The 16879-nt window shown below is 43.8% G+C and overlaps 1 protein-coding gene across 1 annotated transcript in view; it reads left to right on the top strand.

Moving 5' to 3' along the window:
- SLC12A2 (solute carrier family 12 member 2) overlaps positions 1-16879 on the top strand; it is a 368551-nt gene that overhangs the window by 212792 nt on the left and 138880 nt on the right. The window contains 1 exon segment of the mRNA XM_029619121.1: positions 9974-10081. Coding sequence (XP_029474981.1) covers positions 9974-10081 — 108 coding nt within the window.

The following is a 16879-nucleotide window of genomic DNA, read 5'->3' as shown; positions in this document are numbered from 1 at the left end:
AATAAGGAGACCAGTGAGCCTAAAATGTAGAAATGCCCTAACCCAAAGAGTTTACAATTTGAGAAGACCATAATGGGAAAGATGCAAAGGAATGGGATCAAAAGATACAAAATAGGAATCTATTATACAGACATTCACTGCATCAGTATTTAAAAAAACTGCAAGGATGACTCTGAATTTCGGATTTGTTTGACTTCTGAGTGCTCTACCAATTAGACTATTTGGGTTTGTTTGCCAAGCGTGGTTTCTCCTTGAGTCAGAAGAAGTAGTGAATGCTAGGGGGAGTGCAGCACTCATAATTCTTTGAGAATGAACTTGAGGAGGGATGGACAGATCATAGCATGACAATGAACGCTACTGGCCAGTCTTAGAGTGCATATATACAGAACTCCTGGTTTTCTGTGGCATATTTTTCAAGATTTTGCAACAGTTGTGGCACATTTGCATAATTTTGCATATTTTCATTTTACATAATGCAATTTTTTTTCTGTATAAAAATTGTCATTTTCTGTGGGATTCAGGATGGCCCTGAGAGGTTGAGCTAATGTACACTGATTTGCTGCAGAATCCTTCCTTTTGTCTTTAATTCTTGCATCACTACCTTTTTTAATGGTGAAACAGGAGAAAATGCTGGGATGGGGCATTGCTGCCTCTTCTCATCCCCCCCATTCAGGTGATCATCCATTTAGCATATGGCCAGAAGTGTGGTGCTCCGATCAGTCGTCATTCATTGATGGTGATGTTGAGGGAAGCACATCCCAGCTACATCTTGAGACATCCTTGAGTCCTTACCTGTGCTCGTGTGCGGTGAGATGGCTCCCTCGAAAGCATCTTGGTGGTGAAGGCAAGCTGTGTGGGTGAGGCATTGGCTGCGCATGGTTAGATGCGGCCCCAGGAAGTGTTTCTGGAGCTGCTGTTAACCTGGGAAGATTTACTGCAGGGAATAACATCTTGCATCCTGCTGAGATGTGGGAGATTTGTCCACTGTTGGTGAGTCCTCCTCTTCCTCCTGGGTGACCTCCTTTGTTAGACCAGCTGGACCGATATAAAGCTGAAGGACATTTGGCAGGCCATTGTAGCACTTGAAAAGACAGTGAGTGGCAGGCTGCAAGGAATGGCTACCTCTGTAAGCAACATCAAGGAGCAGGTTAAAGTGCTGGGAAACAGGAGCATACAGGAAATATTGAGGAATTGCAGCAAGAATTTATTTTCAGATTTTAAGAATGCTAACATACAAGATTTTTTGTAACCCTTTTGTCTGGGAAAGTTGTTTCCTGAGGGCATACAAAATAATTTTCTATTTCTGGGGCTACTCCGGCTAGTGCTTCTCCTATCTTTGTCCCAGTGGGTGGATCCTTTCTGTTGGGGAAAATTTAAGCTTATGGCCCAGCTGTGGTGAGTTTCTAGCTCCTTCCTTAGTAACTGTTATGTTGTTACTGGGACAAACAAGCAGAGCACGGTAGTGGGTGTTTAAAATAAAAGTTTTCCAATTCTTTAAAGTTAAATCAAAGTCCACTTTATCCAAATGTGTGCAATTACAGCTGTCTGACTTAGGACACATACCCAGCGAAAGATTAATATCTATTTGGTTCCTGGGGTTGAATTTCACTTATGCTTTAAGTGAACAAGGAGCCAGGGAAACCTTACTTGAGGGGGAATCCCATTGGAACCGGAAAAATCCTACCTGAGTCCAATTGTTAAATCTGTCACCCATCCTGTGTCCTGGTCCCTTTAGGTGGCGATCCTGTGAAGGGTCTCCATGATCTTGGTCATCCTTCCTGAATTTCAGTGGTCTATGACTTCTCTGAAGGAAAGGTCTGCGGAGAATGGGAAACTGGCTTTCCCAGTGAGGAGGGATAGATCAAAAAAATCTACCTACAACCAAAATGGAATACCTTCTTATTTTCAAAAATCTGTCTGTGGCTGGTGTTATGCTGTCATTGGTGCTTTCCTCTTCTAGGAAGTAGAAAGGAGTCTCACAGGTCTCCAGCCCTTGTCCTTTGGGTCTAGGGGGGTTGTCTTCTCCAAAAGGGTTCAAGGATTAAACAGTCCCAATCTCAAAACTAGGATAAGTTTTGAGATTGGGTAGTGCTGTCACTGGTGCTTGCCTCCCCTAGGGAGTAGAGGGATGGCTCACAGGTCTTCAACACCTGGACTCAGGATTGGGCATGTCCATCTCCAAAAGGAGCCAAGGTTTTCCCCAAAATTGAAAATTCAAAAAGATATCTGGCAAAAATCTACTTCTCATCCAAAAATAAGGCAGGCCCTCTGACAGGGAGTGTACTGAGGGTAACCTCCTCTACCAAGAGCTAACTAAAAATGACCACACCAAACTTACAGCCGGAGTGGTCACTGTCAGAGGGAGGATGCATCTTGGTCCGACCCAGCATGCTACGTCTTTGTTCTCAAGCAATCAAAGCCCAGAGCACTAAAGAATTTGAAGCAATATGGCAAACCTTTTTCATGAGTACCAAATTCATCAGTGTGCACCGTGAAATATGCTCTTTACCTGAAAGTATGCCTCAGAAATATTACCCATGAAGGCAAAATAATGCAAACAGCAGGGAAACCCGACAAGAAGGCACAGTCGGATACATCCTTGTTGAGAGAGTGATTTCTTAAGGGATGGATATTTGCGCCATCAACTTATTATTAAGGATGGCAAAACAAAATAGTCACTGAATATTAAAGAGAAGGAAAACCCTGGAAGAAGCTAGACACTGCTATAACAGATGTTTCCCCAAATCTGCAGTGACATTCTGATTACAACTCGACGTGTTCTAAACTACCATCCAGATTCCCCATCAGAAGACATCCAAGAATGAAAGTGGCTTATTTATTTATTTATTTTATTTAAAGGTATTTATATACCGTTTTTTAAAATAAAATTTTATCAAAACGGTTTACAACATGTTAAAAATAAAATAAAAATAAAATATAACTAAAATAAACTTAAATACATAAATTTGACTAAATAGCTAGATGATAACTAGCTAAAAACAAATTATTAATTAAAATTAGAATAAAATAAAGGTAGCGTGCCTTGAGCAAGGAGGGCAGGGAGGGTAAAAGGGGAACGAGAAGGGACGAATTGTAATATCCTTAAAGAACACTAATGGGATGATAGGGGAAGGGAGAAGTTAAAGTGACATGTAACTGATGAGAGAAATTTGGGAGATGAAGCTTCATTTATGATCAGGGGGTTGCTTAGTGGAAGTATTAAATGCTTGTTGAAAGAGGAATGTTTTTAAAGCTTTTTTGAAATGATGAGGATTTGATATTAAGCGGAGAGGGTTGGGTAGTGAGTTCCAGAGTGATGGTCCTGCTACTGAAAAAGCTCTTTTCCTGGTGATGTCTAGTCTGGCCTGTCGTGGTGATGGAATGTCTAAGAGATTTTGAGTAAGTGATCTTAAGTGTCGGGTGGGTTTGTAAATACGGAGTAAGGTGCAAAGCCAGGTGGATGAGGAATTATTAATTAGACTGTGAATGATTGAGATTACTTTATATTTTATCCTGTACTTTATGGGTAGCCAATGAAGAGAATGTAGGATGGGTGTAATATGATTGCGAATGGAGGTACCGGATAATAAGCGAGCAGCACTATTTTGAACTAGTTGTAGCGGATGAATTGATGAATCAGATAGACCTAGATAGAGAGCATTACAATAGTCTAGACCAGAGAAAATGAGAGATTGAAGGACAGTCCTGAAATCACGATAGAAAGAAGAGGACGAAGACGTTTCAGAAGCTGTAATTTATAGAATGATTTCTTTGTTAGGGAGGAAATTTGTTGTTTCATGGATAAATCTGTATTTATGGTTACTCCTAGATTTATGGCGTGACAATTAATTGGGATGGTTGAACCATTGAATGTGAAATGGGATGGCGGACCTATAGAGGAATCTGTAATGGATGTTAAATGAACCAATTCAGTTTTTGATGGATTTAATTTTAAACGATTATGAGATAGCCAAGAATTAATGGTAGATAGGTAGAGTGAAACTAATGATAGGGTGTCAGACCAGGAAGTTTTATAGGGTACCAGAAATTGAATGTCATCTGCATAAATTTTGAATTGTAAATTGAGTGAAGATAAGATGTGGCAAAGTGGAAGAAGATATATATTGAATAGTATGGGAGACAATGAAGATCCTTGGGGAACGCCAGAAGGAATTGTGTAGGGATTGATGATTGATATTAACTTGTTGAGGGCGATCTGTAATCAACTTATGGTGGCACCTAAGCTGCATAAGTGAACCTCATTTTGAAGCTTCAATTTTAATATCATTATTAACTTTTCTGGAAACTGGCATATTCTGTGTGTACATCAACAAATTTAGAGAGATAAAGTATAAACCACATCTGACTGAGTGTATGGATAAATAGAACTGGATTTTCTGCCGCTTGTCGACTGGATGGAAGTGCATTTAGGAAGAGCTCTCTGGTGCTTTTGTATATGTGGGCAGCCTGACCAGTCTAAATTTAAAAAAAACAAAACAGTTAACACAGTGCCAGAAAATCTCTGCTTACAAAGGACAAATTCTGAGCTCTTGTTTCTTTTCTGTTTATTTCACTGAAGCAGAATTCATGGCGTGGTAAGAAATAAAAACATGGTGGGTAGCACAGGTAATGTTAATAGTCATATCAAGGTCCATATTCAAAAGCCATTTAGGTGGATAACTGAAGTTATCTGTCTAAATGACAAATTTGGCATATTCAGCTTGCAGGGTTCCAGGGAAAGGTTGAGTTATCCGGCCAGCTTAGCCAAATGTCTGATATATCCAGCAGGGTTAGCCAGATAGCTTTAGGTGTGCTTCAGAGCAGGCCTGATATCTAGCTACCCACCCGGATATCTTCAGAGGTGTCTGGGTAAGTAGCATACTTAAACCCCCCCCCCCCCCAAAAAAAAAAAAAACCCAAAGTCGCAGACCTCCCGGCCCAATGTCCACTCCCAACACAAGTTCCAACCCCCTACTGGCCAAGAAATCCCCCAACCCAAAGAAATGTATTTTAACTGTAAAAATATAACTGCCCGACCCAGGCCCTCCCCCCTTCCTCCCCACCAAGGAAGGTCTTTAAAATCATGAGAGTCTAGAATGGGTAAATGTGAATTAGTTATTTACTCTTTCAGATAATAGGACTAGGGGGCATTCCATGAAGTTAGCAAGTAGCACATTTAAAACTAATCCAAGAAATTATTTTTCATTCAATGCACAATAAAGCTCTGGAATTTGTTGCCAGAGGATGTTGTTAGTGCAGTTAGTGTAGCTGGGTTTAAAAAAGGTTTGGATAAGTTCTTGGAGGAGAAGTCCATTAACTGCTATTAATAAAGTTGACTTAGGGAATAGCCACTGCTATTCCCTAAGTCATCAGTAGCATCAGTAGCATGGGATCTACTTAGTTGTTGGGTACTTGCCAAGTACTTGTAGCCTGGATTGGCCACTGTTGGAAACAGGATGCTCGGCTTGATAGACCCTTGGTCTGACCCAGTATGGCAATTTTTTATGTTCTTACTGATTGCCTCATTAAGTACCCTGAAGCAACCAATCACAGCCCTCCAGGTTGTGAGGGACTGAAAAGGAATGGAAGTCTCACTGAGCTGTTATTTGTGATAACGGATCTAGGGCCATTTGGTGTCGGATCGGAGGGTCTGTCACGTTTTTGTACAGCGGAAATTGGAAATGTGAGAGAATAAGCTTACATTTTTGATATTAGAGTTCTGAAATTTCCATGTGTTCCACTTATTTCCCTAAGGGAGTTGTTTAAGAAATTTCTGTTGGATGTGGTGCATGCATCTGGAGATGTGATTCCTCCTTTGAATAGTGTATTATCTGCCTTTTAAAAAGTGTCAAGAGGAAGCCAGGACTGAATTGGATCATTCACGAGTATCTGTGGGTAATCTGGACTTGACTGATTTTTGTAAACGTTAACTGAAGAGATGACTCACTGTACCACTTTGATGATTTTGTTCGTGTTTGAATCTAGTACTCATGAGGCTTTTTTTTTTGTCATAAAGATGTTTATGGGTCAAAACATTTGGCTATTTCCTGATGTCTGTGTTATCACAGATTGCAGTAACCAGTAAAGCCTGACTCTGGCCGAGTTTCACCCTTGTGACCGAGCTGCTTCAGGGGCTATTATAATTATAAAACATATTTGTTAAACATGTAAAAACATAAAATTACTTACAAATAACAAACATAAATCACAAATATAAATGATAAATATAAAATACAGAACAAAAAAGTTCAGAATCCATTACAAAGTATTATCCCTCATCTTTAATATCATAAACAACTATGATCCATTTCCTCCAGGAATAATAATAAAAAGCTACAGCCCACAAAGAGATCTCAGATCTCAAAACAAAAATCTTCTTACAATTCCTTCAAATCTGAACACTCATCTAACCCAAATAAGAGAACGAATGCTCACAATATCAGGACCCAAACTATGGAACGATCTACCCGGATCAATAAGATTGTTAACGGGGAAAAAAAGAAATTCAAATAAGAACTTAAAACCTGGCTCTTCAGAAAAGCCTATGAACTAATGTAAAGAGATATCAAAATCCACTTAGTAAACATTATTACTCCAGAAATATTACTACTCGGCACATAAAATATTTGAATAAAATCTATTCCAAGCTAAACAGTAATAATCAATATTAGATTAACTTTGAATGTTTTGATTAATCAATAGTATTACAATACATAACATTACTCTAAATAAGAGCCTGTTATACAATATTTTACAATGTAATTGAATGCAATTTATGTAAATCATTGTGATCCTGTGTTGGAATGACGGTATATAAAAAGCATAAATAAATAAAATAATGGGCATAGGCCAAAGCCTGGGCAGCAGGAGTAAGTGACACAAGTGGAAGGCAGGAGTATCTGCTGAATCAGGTCCATGCAGGCAGCAATCAGTGATAGTGGGAAGAATGCTAGAGGGGTTGGCAGCGGTCCGCTGCAGTTCTCTGTCTGTGAACTACTAGGACAGTTGTGGTTGACTTGCAGCAAACCAGAGTCACTTGGGAAAGCTGCAAGTTTCTGCTGCATCTACATTACGTGCATACATGATAGAAATCTGGAAGGTGATAGTTGTGAAATATGAGGAAAGACTAAAGAGGTTAGGACTTTTCAGCTTGGAGAAGAGACGGCTGAGGGGGGATATGATAGAGGTGTTTAAAATCATGAGAGGTCTAGAACGGGTAGATGTGAATCGGTTATTTACTCTTTCGGATAATAGAAAGACTAGGGGGCACTCCATGAAGTTAGCATGTGGCACATTTAAAACTAATCAGAGGAAGTTCTTTTTTACTCAACGCACAATTAAACTCTGGAATTTGTGGCCAGAGGATGTGGTTAGTACAGTTAGTATAACTGTGTTTAAAAAAGGATTGGATAAGTTATTGGAGGAGAAGTCCATTACCTGCTATTAAATAAGTTGACTTAGAAAATAGCCACTGCTATTACTAGCAACGTTAACATGGAATAGACTTAGTTTTTGGGTACTTCCCAGGTTCTTATGGCCTGGATTGTCCACTGTTGGAAACAGGATGCTGTGCTTGATGGACCATACCCAGTATGGCATGTTCTTATGTTTTAAAGGAAGTATTCCTAGAAACTGCAAACATGGTGGCTGATAAAGACCATAAGGCTTATTTATTCTATGCATATTACTTTCTTGTTGCAGTATTATAAAGTGCTTGATCTACTACTACAGACTCTACTCGATTATTTTCACTTCTTTGCAAATAGTTATCTTCTGTATTTATACTAAGCTTTCCTGATTTCCATTACTGTGTTGGCCACCTCCACTTCCTCTGAATCACTGTTCAGTGTGAAGAATATTATGGGGCGGATTTTCAGAGACCTGCTCGCCTAAATCCGCCCAAATCCGGGCGGATTTAGGCGAGCAGGGCCCTGCGCGCCGGTGAGCCTATTTTACATAGGCTCACCGGCACGCGCAGACCCCGGGACTCGCGTAAGTCCCGGGGTTCTCCGAGGGGGGCGTGTCGGGGGGCGGGCCCGAACTGTGCAGCGTTTAGGGGGCGTGCTGGGAGCGTTTCGGGGGCGGGCCCGGAGGCGTGGTTACGGCCCGGGGCGGCCCGGGGCGTGGCCGCGCCCTCCGGACCCGCCCCCAGGTCGCGTCCCGGCGCGCAGGAGGCCCGCTGACGCGCGGGGATTTACGCCTCCCTCCGGGAGGCGTAAATCCCCCGACAAAGGTAAGGGGGGGGCTTAGACAGGGCCGGGTGGGTGGGTTGGTTAGGTAGGGGAAGGGAGGGGAAGGTGAGGGGAGGGCAAAAGGAAGTTCCCTCCGAGGCCGCTCCGATTTCGGAGCGGCCTCGGAGGGAACGGGGGTAGGCTGCGCGGCTCGGCGCGCGCCGGCTATACAGAATTCATAGCCTTGCGCGCGCCGATCCAGGATTTTAGTGGATACGCGCGGCTCCGCGCGTATCTACTAAAATCCAGCGTACTTTTGCTTGCGCCTGATGCGCCAGCAAAAGTAGGCCTATTCGCATAGTTTGAAAATCTACCCCTCTGTGAGGAAATATTTCCTTATATTCTGCTTTGAGCCTTATCATAACTTCTTGGAGGCTGTGTCTCCAAAAGGATAATATAGTCTAAGTAGCAGTAGTTTAGAGAAGGACTACCAAAATGGTATAGAGTCTATAATCTATGAAGTGAGAATTAAGAAATTAAATACATATACTATAGAGAAGAGGCACAGGGGCTCTGGGGTAGAGGGGTATGAAGGGTCTCCTGCAGTCTTTGGCTTCTGGTGAGATGAACTGTACCAGCAGCCTAGTACTGCCACTGGAAATACGTAAACTAATGGACTACGGCATGTCTGATATCCTGACTGCTGATCTCATGCCTTGCAAGATCAGCAATTGGAAAATGCTGGTTGCAAGTTAAAAAAAAAAAAAAAAAAAAAAAAAATAGCCGCATGCTATATCTTCCATAAAAGTGGGTGGGTAGCACCCAAAGTATTCTGAGAGTTTTGCTGGCCCACCAAATTTTGGTGCTGTAGGTGACTGTCTATTTCACCTAATGAAAGGCCGACCTACACACAGAGGCAGTGCATGTAAGTCTCATGTGTATTGTGAATATTCTGAAAATGACTAGGTTTATTACCTGAGAGCAGGTTTGTGAACTGCTGCATTATCGCCTCCTTGTGCACTCTCATATTCCTCTGGTTCTCGCTGCTGCCTTGACACATTGTTTAGCAACCTTTATATCTTCAATGTCTTCACCCTCAGATCTCTCCTGTTTGGTGCACATCAGTACCACTCCCACCCTGTCCAAATCATGTACTGTCTGCTTTAATTTCTGCTTAACTTAACACTTCTGTACATTAAATCTAGGTTGCCAAACTGTTGACCCATCTTTAAGCTGTTAGATCACACCATTTTTTTTTCTTTTCACTTGGATTATCCACGCCAAACAAGTCTTTTTTTTGCAGACAGGCAAAAGTTTCTTGTTAGCGGTTCTGCAATATCATGAAAACTGAATTCAGGACTGATCTTTCTGCACAGAAATGGTGGAATATGCATTGAATAGCCTCCATGCCCCGCCCCCATACATGCACTCATGGAAATGGTATTGGCAAAAAATTTTGAAATTCATGATAACATAGGAAAAACAGAATAGTGCCCATGATATGGAATTCACATGATGCAGATGGTATCCTCTGTTTATCCTATACCTTCCTGAGTTTTGATACTATCATAGCAAGTGTAACCACATTTGGGACACCAGTATAATACTATGGATTAGCTCAGACAGTGGGATGCTTGGAGATAATTGGACATATATCTGAGAGGCATATTTTTAATTTTCAGTGAATAAAATGATTTTAATTTCTATGTCTAGAATTGTGTTCAATGAGTAAAATTCAAACTAACTAGTATATAATGCGTTGTAACTTTAGTGTGTGATTTTTCTGTGCATTTTTCCTGTAGGTAATGAGCATGGTGTCTGGATTTGCCCCTCTGATTACTGCAGGCATTTTTTCAGCCACACTTTCTTCTGCATTAGCATCTTTAGTGAGTGCTCCCAAAGTGTTCCAGGTAAGTGTAAGCTTACTATAGTACTTATTTCAGGTTTAAGGTCACAAAAAGCTCGTAGTCTGTATCCAGGCAAGGGACATGGCAGGCGGCGTAGCTCATAGTCAAAAGATGGACAAAGATGGTTAACGTGACAGCAGTTTTGGTCGGTCCTCTGTAATCGTTTTCAGCCATGAAAACCTACACTTCCTGTCTTGGGCCCTTTCTTCAGGTTCAGGCTGTCTCCTCCTGTGGCCAACAGCATCAAGGTGGCTGTGCCTGTTGGCACCTGATTGGATGTCTGTTGTTCAGGAGCAGCCTGAAGCAATGTATTCACCCATGTGTGAGGACTACCATCCTGCTTATCCTAGGAGAAAGCAGAATTGCTTACCTGTAATAGGCTCTCCTAGGACAGCAGGATGTTAGTCCTCACGAAACCCACCCGCCACCCTGTGGAGCTGGTTTTTCTTTGGGTTTGGTATTTTAATTTTTTCATGAATTCTATATTATAAGACTAGCCACATGGACGCATGGCTAGTGCCATGTCTGGCATGCTCAGTGGGTCTGTTAAAGTTCTAGAAACTTTCACAAAGGTTTTCCATGCCGGGCTCTATCTGATGATATCACCTATGTGTGAGACTAACATCCTGCTGTCCTAGGAGAAACCCCTCTTACAGGTAATCAACTCTGCTTTGCACAGGGCTCAGCATTGTCTGCTACCCTTTTTAACATATACATGTTACCTCCATGCCGATTACTATCTGGGATAGGTATCCGCTATTAGGTATATGCAGATGATGTACAGTTTCTTATCCTAATAGATATTTCAATTGCTCATTCACTAAAATTGTTTGATATATATCTCATTGAGCAAGCAATTATAGAAACACATGGTTAGATATAAATACCCAAAAGACAGAAATATTATTAAATAGAAAGATTCCAATTACATCCCCTCTAACTACTACGAATGATCAGATAAAAATAGAATTAACCGATCATGGTCATGATCTTGGTGTTTTAATTTATAGTAACCTGTTAATGAAAAAACATTAGTAAAAAAAAATTAAAATCTGTTATAAATTGAACATTTTAAAACATTTAAAGCCCCTCCCATATGATGATTTTAGAACTGTATTTCAAACCCTTATTTTTACAGAATTTGATTACTGTAATGCATTATTCGTGGGTCTACCAGGCAATACAATTCGTCCACTACAGTTAATACAAAATACAACAATGAGAATATTATCAGGTAATAGGAAATATGACCATATAACACCAGTGTTGAAATCATTACATTGGTTACCAGTTAAATTTAGAAAACAATATAAAGTTCTTACGATTCTTCGCAATATGATTAATAATAATAATACAGAATGGCTAAATGCTTCATTACATCTATGCATCCCATCCAGAAACCTGAGATCCTCCAATAAAGGCTTACTTAAAGTCCCATCACTGCACTCTGCACAATTAAGTGAAAAGAAAGAAAGGGCCTTTCCAATCACTGGCCCGAAGCTATGGAACATAATGCCAGCTGATTTGCACACCCAGAAAGATAGTAAGCAGTTAAAAAAAAATCTGAAGACATGCTGTTTGAGATAAACATGAAATGCTGCGTTGTAGAAATAATTTGATGATATAATAGTTCTCACAGGACAAGCAGGATGGTAGTCCTCACATATGGGTGACTTCATCAGGATGGAACCCAATCACGGAAAACTTCTGTCAAAGTTTCCAGAACTTTGACTGGCCCCTACTGGGCATGCCCAGCATGGCACTAACCTTGCAGCCAGCAGGGGTCCCCCTTCAGTCGTCTTTTTTCCGCGCAGCAGTAGCCTCACGGTTTAGGAGCTCTGAAGAGATTCCTGACAGGAATTTTCCTCACGGAGTTAATTAAACTTAAATTGCCCCACAGGGGTCCCTCTAACTTTTCTCAGACCGCGGAACTCCGGTAAGTTTTTTGACCGTCTTTCATCGATTACCGTCGAGTTTGGCCCTCGTGGCCTACTGGCCGTCGACCGTACCATGGTTTGATTTTTTTCGATGGCCATGGCGTCGGGGTTTCGTCGGTGCCCAGACTGTACTCGTACCATGTCTATCACAGACCCTCATGGTGTCTGTATGATGTGTTTAGGCTGTGAGCATGATGTCCTGACTTGAACCAAAAGTGGCCTCAAGACACCAAAAGGTCGCAAAGCCAGAATGGAGAGGATGGGACTCCTCTTCCCTGCTCACACCCCGACGCCGTCGCATCGCATCAACGTCATCGGAACCGGTACCATCGAAGTCGCACCAGCATCGACCACCATCCAGTGACTGTCTGCCATCGTCTCCAGTTACTCCCCCTCAAGATCGAGGGGATCGTAGGGAGAGAACATCGGCATCGTAAGTCTCGGACCGTCGAGGGAGCGAAATCATCCACCTCCGCCACCATCGAAGAAGCCCCGTCCAGGAATGGCAACCGACCGTTCCTGCGACCGGGAAATCGAGGCCACCCTCACCCGATCGGGGTTTGGGAGTCGCGATTCTGCCTGCAAAGGTGGTCCCTCCGACTGTGCCTCCGCCTCCCTCTTCCGTAACAGAGCCGGGGCTGCTTGCTCCAGGAAGAACTGGTCCAGCTGGTCCAGGAGGCCATCGACGAAGCGATGCAACTGCTCCAGGTTCCTCCGACACCGGCACCGAGAATGGAACCGGTCACCGACCCGATGACAGCAGCGCTGGCACCGCTGCTTTCCCGGATGGAGGCACTCATGACCACCCTTCCACTGGTGATTCCTGGGTCTCCGATGGTTCCGGTGCGCTCCCCGTTGACAGCTTCATCGGGAAGAGAAACACTGTTCCGCATTCCTCCTTCGGGAGTACTGCCTCAGCCATCGATGCCAATTCATCCCTCGCCACAGATTCATTCATCGGGGGCGATACACACATCGGCGCCATCAATGCCGGCACCGATGCTTCCAGGCCATCCACGGTGCCCCCGGCGATTCCTTCGATTTTTCTCGGAGCCTCAACCGGGGCCTTCGGGTATCCAACTCCCTTCTCTTCCTACAGGTCAGTCTGCTGATCCTTATGACACCTGGGGTGATGATACTTCCACAGACACCGATGACTTACCTTCACCTCCCTCTCCTACTGAAAGTAGAAAGCGTTCTCCTCCAGAGGACCTCTCTTTCATTAATTTTTTGAAGGAAATGTCAGAATTGGTCCCTTTTCAGCTTCAGACGGAGCAGAGTGATAGGCACCAGATGATGGAGCTCCTCCAATTCCTGGATGCCCCTAAAGTGATTACTTCTATTCCCATTCATCAAGTTCTTCTTGACCTCCTCAAAAAGAACTGGGAAAACCCTGGATCCATTGCCCCAGTCCATAGAAAAGCTGACACTACCTATTTAGTACAATCAGCCCTTGGCTTTCAAAAATCTCAGCTCGACCACCACTCAGTGGTGGTGGAATCTGCTCAAAAGAAAGCAAAAAGGACGAAGCCTCACTCATCTACCCCTCCTGTTAAAGAACACAAGTTCTTAGACAATATTGGTCAACGAGTGTTCCAAGGGGCCATGCTCATCTCCAGAATTGCTGCTTCCCAGCTGTATATGACCCAATACAATAGGGTCATTTTCAAGCAGATATAGGACTTCTCTGAAACCCTGCCTGACCAATTCCAACAACAACTTCAAATCCTTGTCAACAAGGGGTTTGAGGCAGGAAAGCATGAGATAAGAACAGCTTACGATATCTTTGACACCTCTACTAGAGTGTCTGCAGCTGCCATTTCGGCAAGACTATGGGCCTGGCTCAAATCTTCTGACTTTCTCCCAGAAGTACAAGACAGGCTATCTGACCTGCCATGTGTAGGAGACAATCTGTTCGGTGAACAGATCCAGCAAATAGTAGCTGAATTAAAGGACCATCATGAGACCCTTAAACAGCTCTCATCGATACCTTCCGACTTCCCCTCAAGACAGACCTTTAGGAAGGACTCTAAGAAGTCTTTCTTCCGTCCAAGGAAGTACTACCCTCCACTGGCAAGATCCCGAACTACGAGGCCTTCTCAAAAACCTCAGCCTCGCCAGGCCCGAAAGCAAATACCGCAAGCAGCTCCCCAACCAGGGCCTGCTTCAGGTTTTTTACTTTCATTTGGAGAGCAGCAGCCTGATTCCTCTGCCGAGCATACCAGTGGGAGGTCGATTGTGCCGCTTTCACAGCATGTGGCAATCAATCACAACCGACCAATGGGTGCTAGCAATCATTGCTCAGGGTTACCACCTAAACTTTCTGCTCTTCCACCGGACTCACCACCTCTGCAAGCATGGAGAGTATCCAACCATTCTGTCCTTCTGGAGCAGGAGGTTTCCCTTCTTCTCCAGTTAAGAGTCAATAGAACCCGTCCCTCTCTCACAGCAAGGCCTAGGGTTCTATTCCCGATACTTTTGATCCCAAAAAATCCGGGGGACTTCGTCCAATTCTGGACCTACGTGCTCTCAACAAGTACCTACAGCGAGAAAAGTTCAAAATTTTAACCTTGAGCTCACTTCTACCTCTTCTGCAACGAGGAGACTGGCTCTGCTCTCTGGACCTTCAGGACGCATACACACACATTGCGATAACTCCAGCTCATCGCAGGTACCTCGGGTTTTTAGTAGGCCCAAAGCACTATCAATACCGCGTGCTTCCGTTCGGCCTAGCATCGGCACCACGAGTCTTTACCAAATGTCTAGTGGTTATCGCAGCTTTTCTCAGGAAAGAAGGTGTTCACGTCTACCCCTGTCTCGACGACTGGTTAATCAGGGCTCCAACCCAGCAAGCCGCTCGGTCATCCCTCAATTTGACCCTACATACTCTAATTTCTCTAGGATTTCTTGTCAATTACGAAAAATCCTGTTTAGTCCCATCTCAAACCTTGTCGTTCTTTGGGGCAGACTTGGACACCTTGCAGGCAAAAGCCTTTCTACCTCAACAACGAGCGCTAACTCTCGTGTCTCTCGCTCACCAGTTGCAGTCTCAGCATACAGCAACAGCTCGCCAATTCCTCATCCTTTTAGGACACATGGCGTCCTCAGTCCATGTCACACCAATGGCCCGCCTGGCCATGAGGCTCATGCATTGGACTCTGAGGTCACAATGGATTCAAGCTGTTCAGCCTCTGTCGACCATTGTCCACATCACAGACTCACTCCGTCTGTCCCTCGCCTGGTGGAAAAATCAGAACAATCTCCTCCAGGGATTGCCCTTCCAGGTTCTGCATCCTCAAATCATTCTCACCACAGACGCTTCCAACCTCGGGTGGGGAGCCCATGTAGCCGATCTGCAAACACAAGGCTCTTGGTCTCCAGAGGAAGCCAAACACCAGATACATTTCCTGGAACTTCGAGCAATAAGATATGCTCTCAGGACTTTTCAGGATCACCTGTCCAATCAGGTCATTCTAATTCAGACGGACAACCAGGTGACCATGTGGTACATCAACAAACAGGGAGGCACAGGCTCCTTTATTCTGTGTCAGGAAGCTGCACAGATTTGGGCGGAAGTCCTCTCCCATTCGATGTACCTCAGGGTCACCTACTTGCCGGGAGTGGACAATGTGCTGGCAGACAAGCTGAGTCGCGTCTTTCAACCGTACGAGTGGTCACTCAACCCCTTGGTAGCGACCTCCATTTTCCAACAATGGGGGGTATCCTCAGATAGACCTCTTTGCGTCCCCTCAGAACCACAAAGTCGACAATTTCTGCTCCCTCATTCGGCGCGAGCACTCTCAGCCCAGAGATGCATTCTCCCTCTCGTGGGCAACCGGTCTGCTCTATGCATTCCCTCCACTTCCTCTTCTTTCGAAGACTCTCGTGAAGTTACGTCAGGATAAGGGAACCATGATCCTGATAGCACCTCACTGGCCACGCCAAGTGTGGTTTCCAATTCTTCAGAATCTCTCCATCCGCAGGCACATTCCCTTGGGAATGGACCCGCATCTGATCACTCAAAACAACGGATGCTTATGCCATCCCAATCTTCAGGCCTTGTCTCTGACGGCATGGATTTTGAAAGGTTAATCCTTCAACCACTTAACCTTTCAGATTCGGTTTCTCGTGTCCTGATTGCTTCACGGAAGCCTTCCACAAGAAAATCTTATTCCTATAACTGGAAAAGGTACACATCATGGTGCACCTCGCAGTCCCTTGATCCCTTTTCCTGTCCAATCCCAAGATTTTTGGACTATCTCTGGCATTTGTCTGAGTCAGATTTAAAGACCTCTTCAATCAGAATGCATGTCAGTGCAGTGGCCACCTTCCATAAAGGTGTCGGGAATGTTCCTATATCAGTACAACCCCTTGTAACATGCTTTTTAAAGGGCTTGCTCCATATCAAGCCACCTTTACATCCTCCGGCCCCTTCTTGGGACCTTAATCTGGTTCTTGGTCGGTTCATGAAACCACCTTTCAAGCCTCTTCACTCCTGTGACCTAAAATATCTCACATGGAAAGTGATTTTCTTTTTAGCTATCACTTCAGCTCGCAGAGTTAGTGAGTTACAGGCCCTAGTTACCTATCCGCCTTACACTAAACTCCTGCAGGACCGTGCGGAACTCCGCACTCACCCTAAGTTTTTACCCAAGGTAGTTGTTTCGGAGTTTCACATTAATCAATCCATCATACTACCTACCTTCTTTCCCAGGCCCCATTCCAATCCAGGGGAACAGGCTCTGCATACCCTTAACTGTAAACGGGCTCTAGCGATCTAGCTAGATCGTATAGTTGCCCACAGGAAGAGCACTCAGTTATTCGTCTCTTTCCATCCCAACAAATTAGGGCAACCTGTGTGTAA

Source organism: Rhinatrema bivittatum, chromosome 1 (genome assembly GCF_901001135.1).
Source record: "Rhinatrema bivittatum chromosome 1, aRhiBiv1.1, whole genome shotgun sequence".
Taxonomy (NCBI): Eukaryota; Metazoa; Chordata; class Amphibia; order Gymnophiona; family Rhinatrematidae; genus Rhinatrema; species Rhinatrema bivittatum.
Note: the sequence above shows the minus strand (reverse complement) of the source record. Positions and strands in the feature narration are given on the sequence as shown.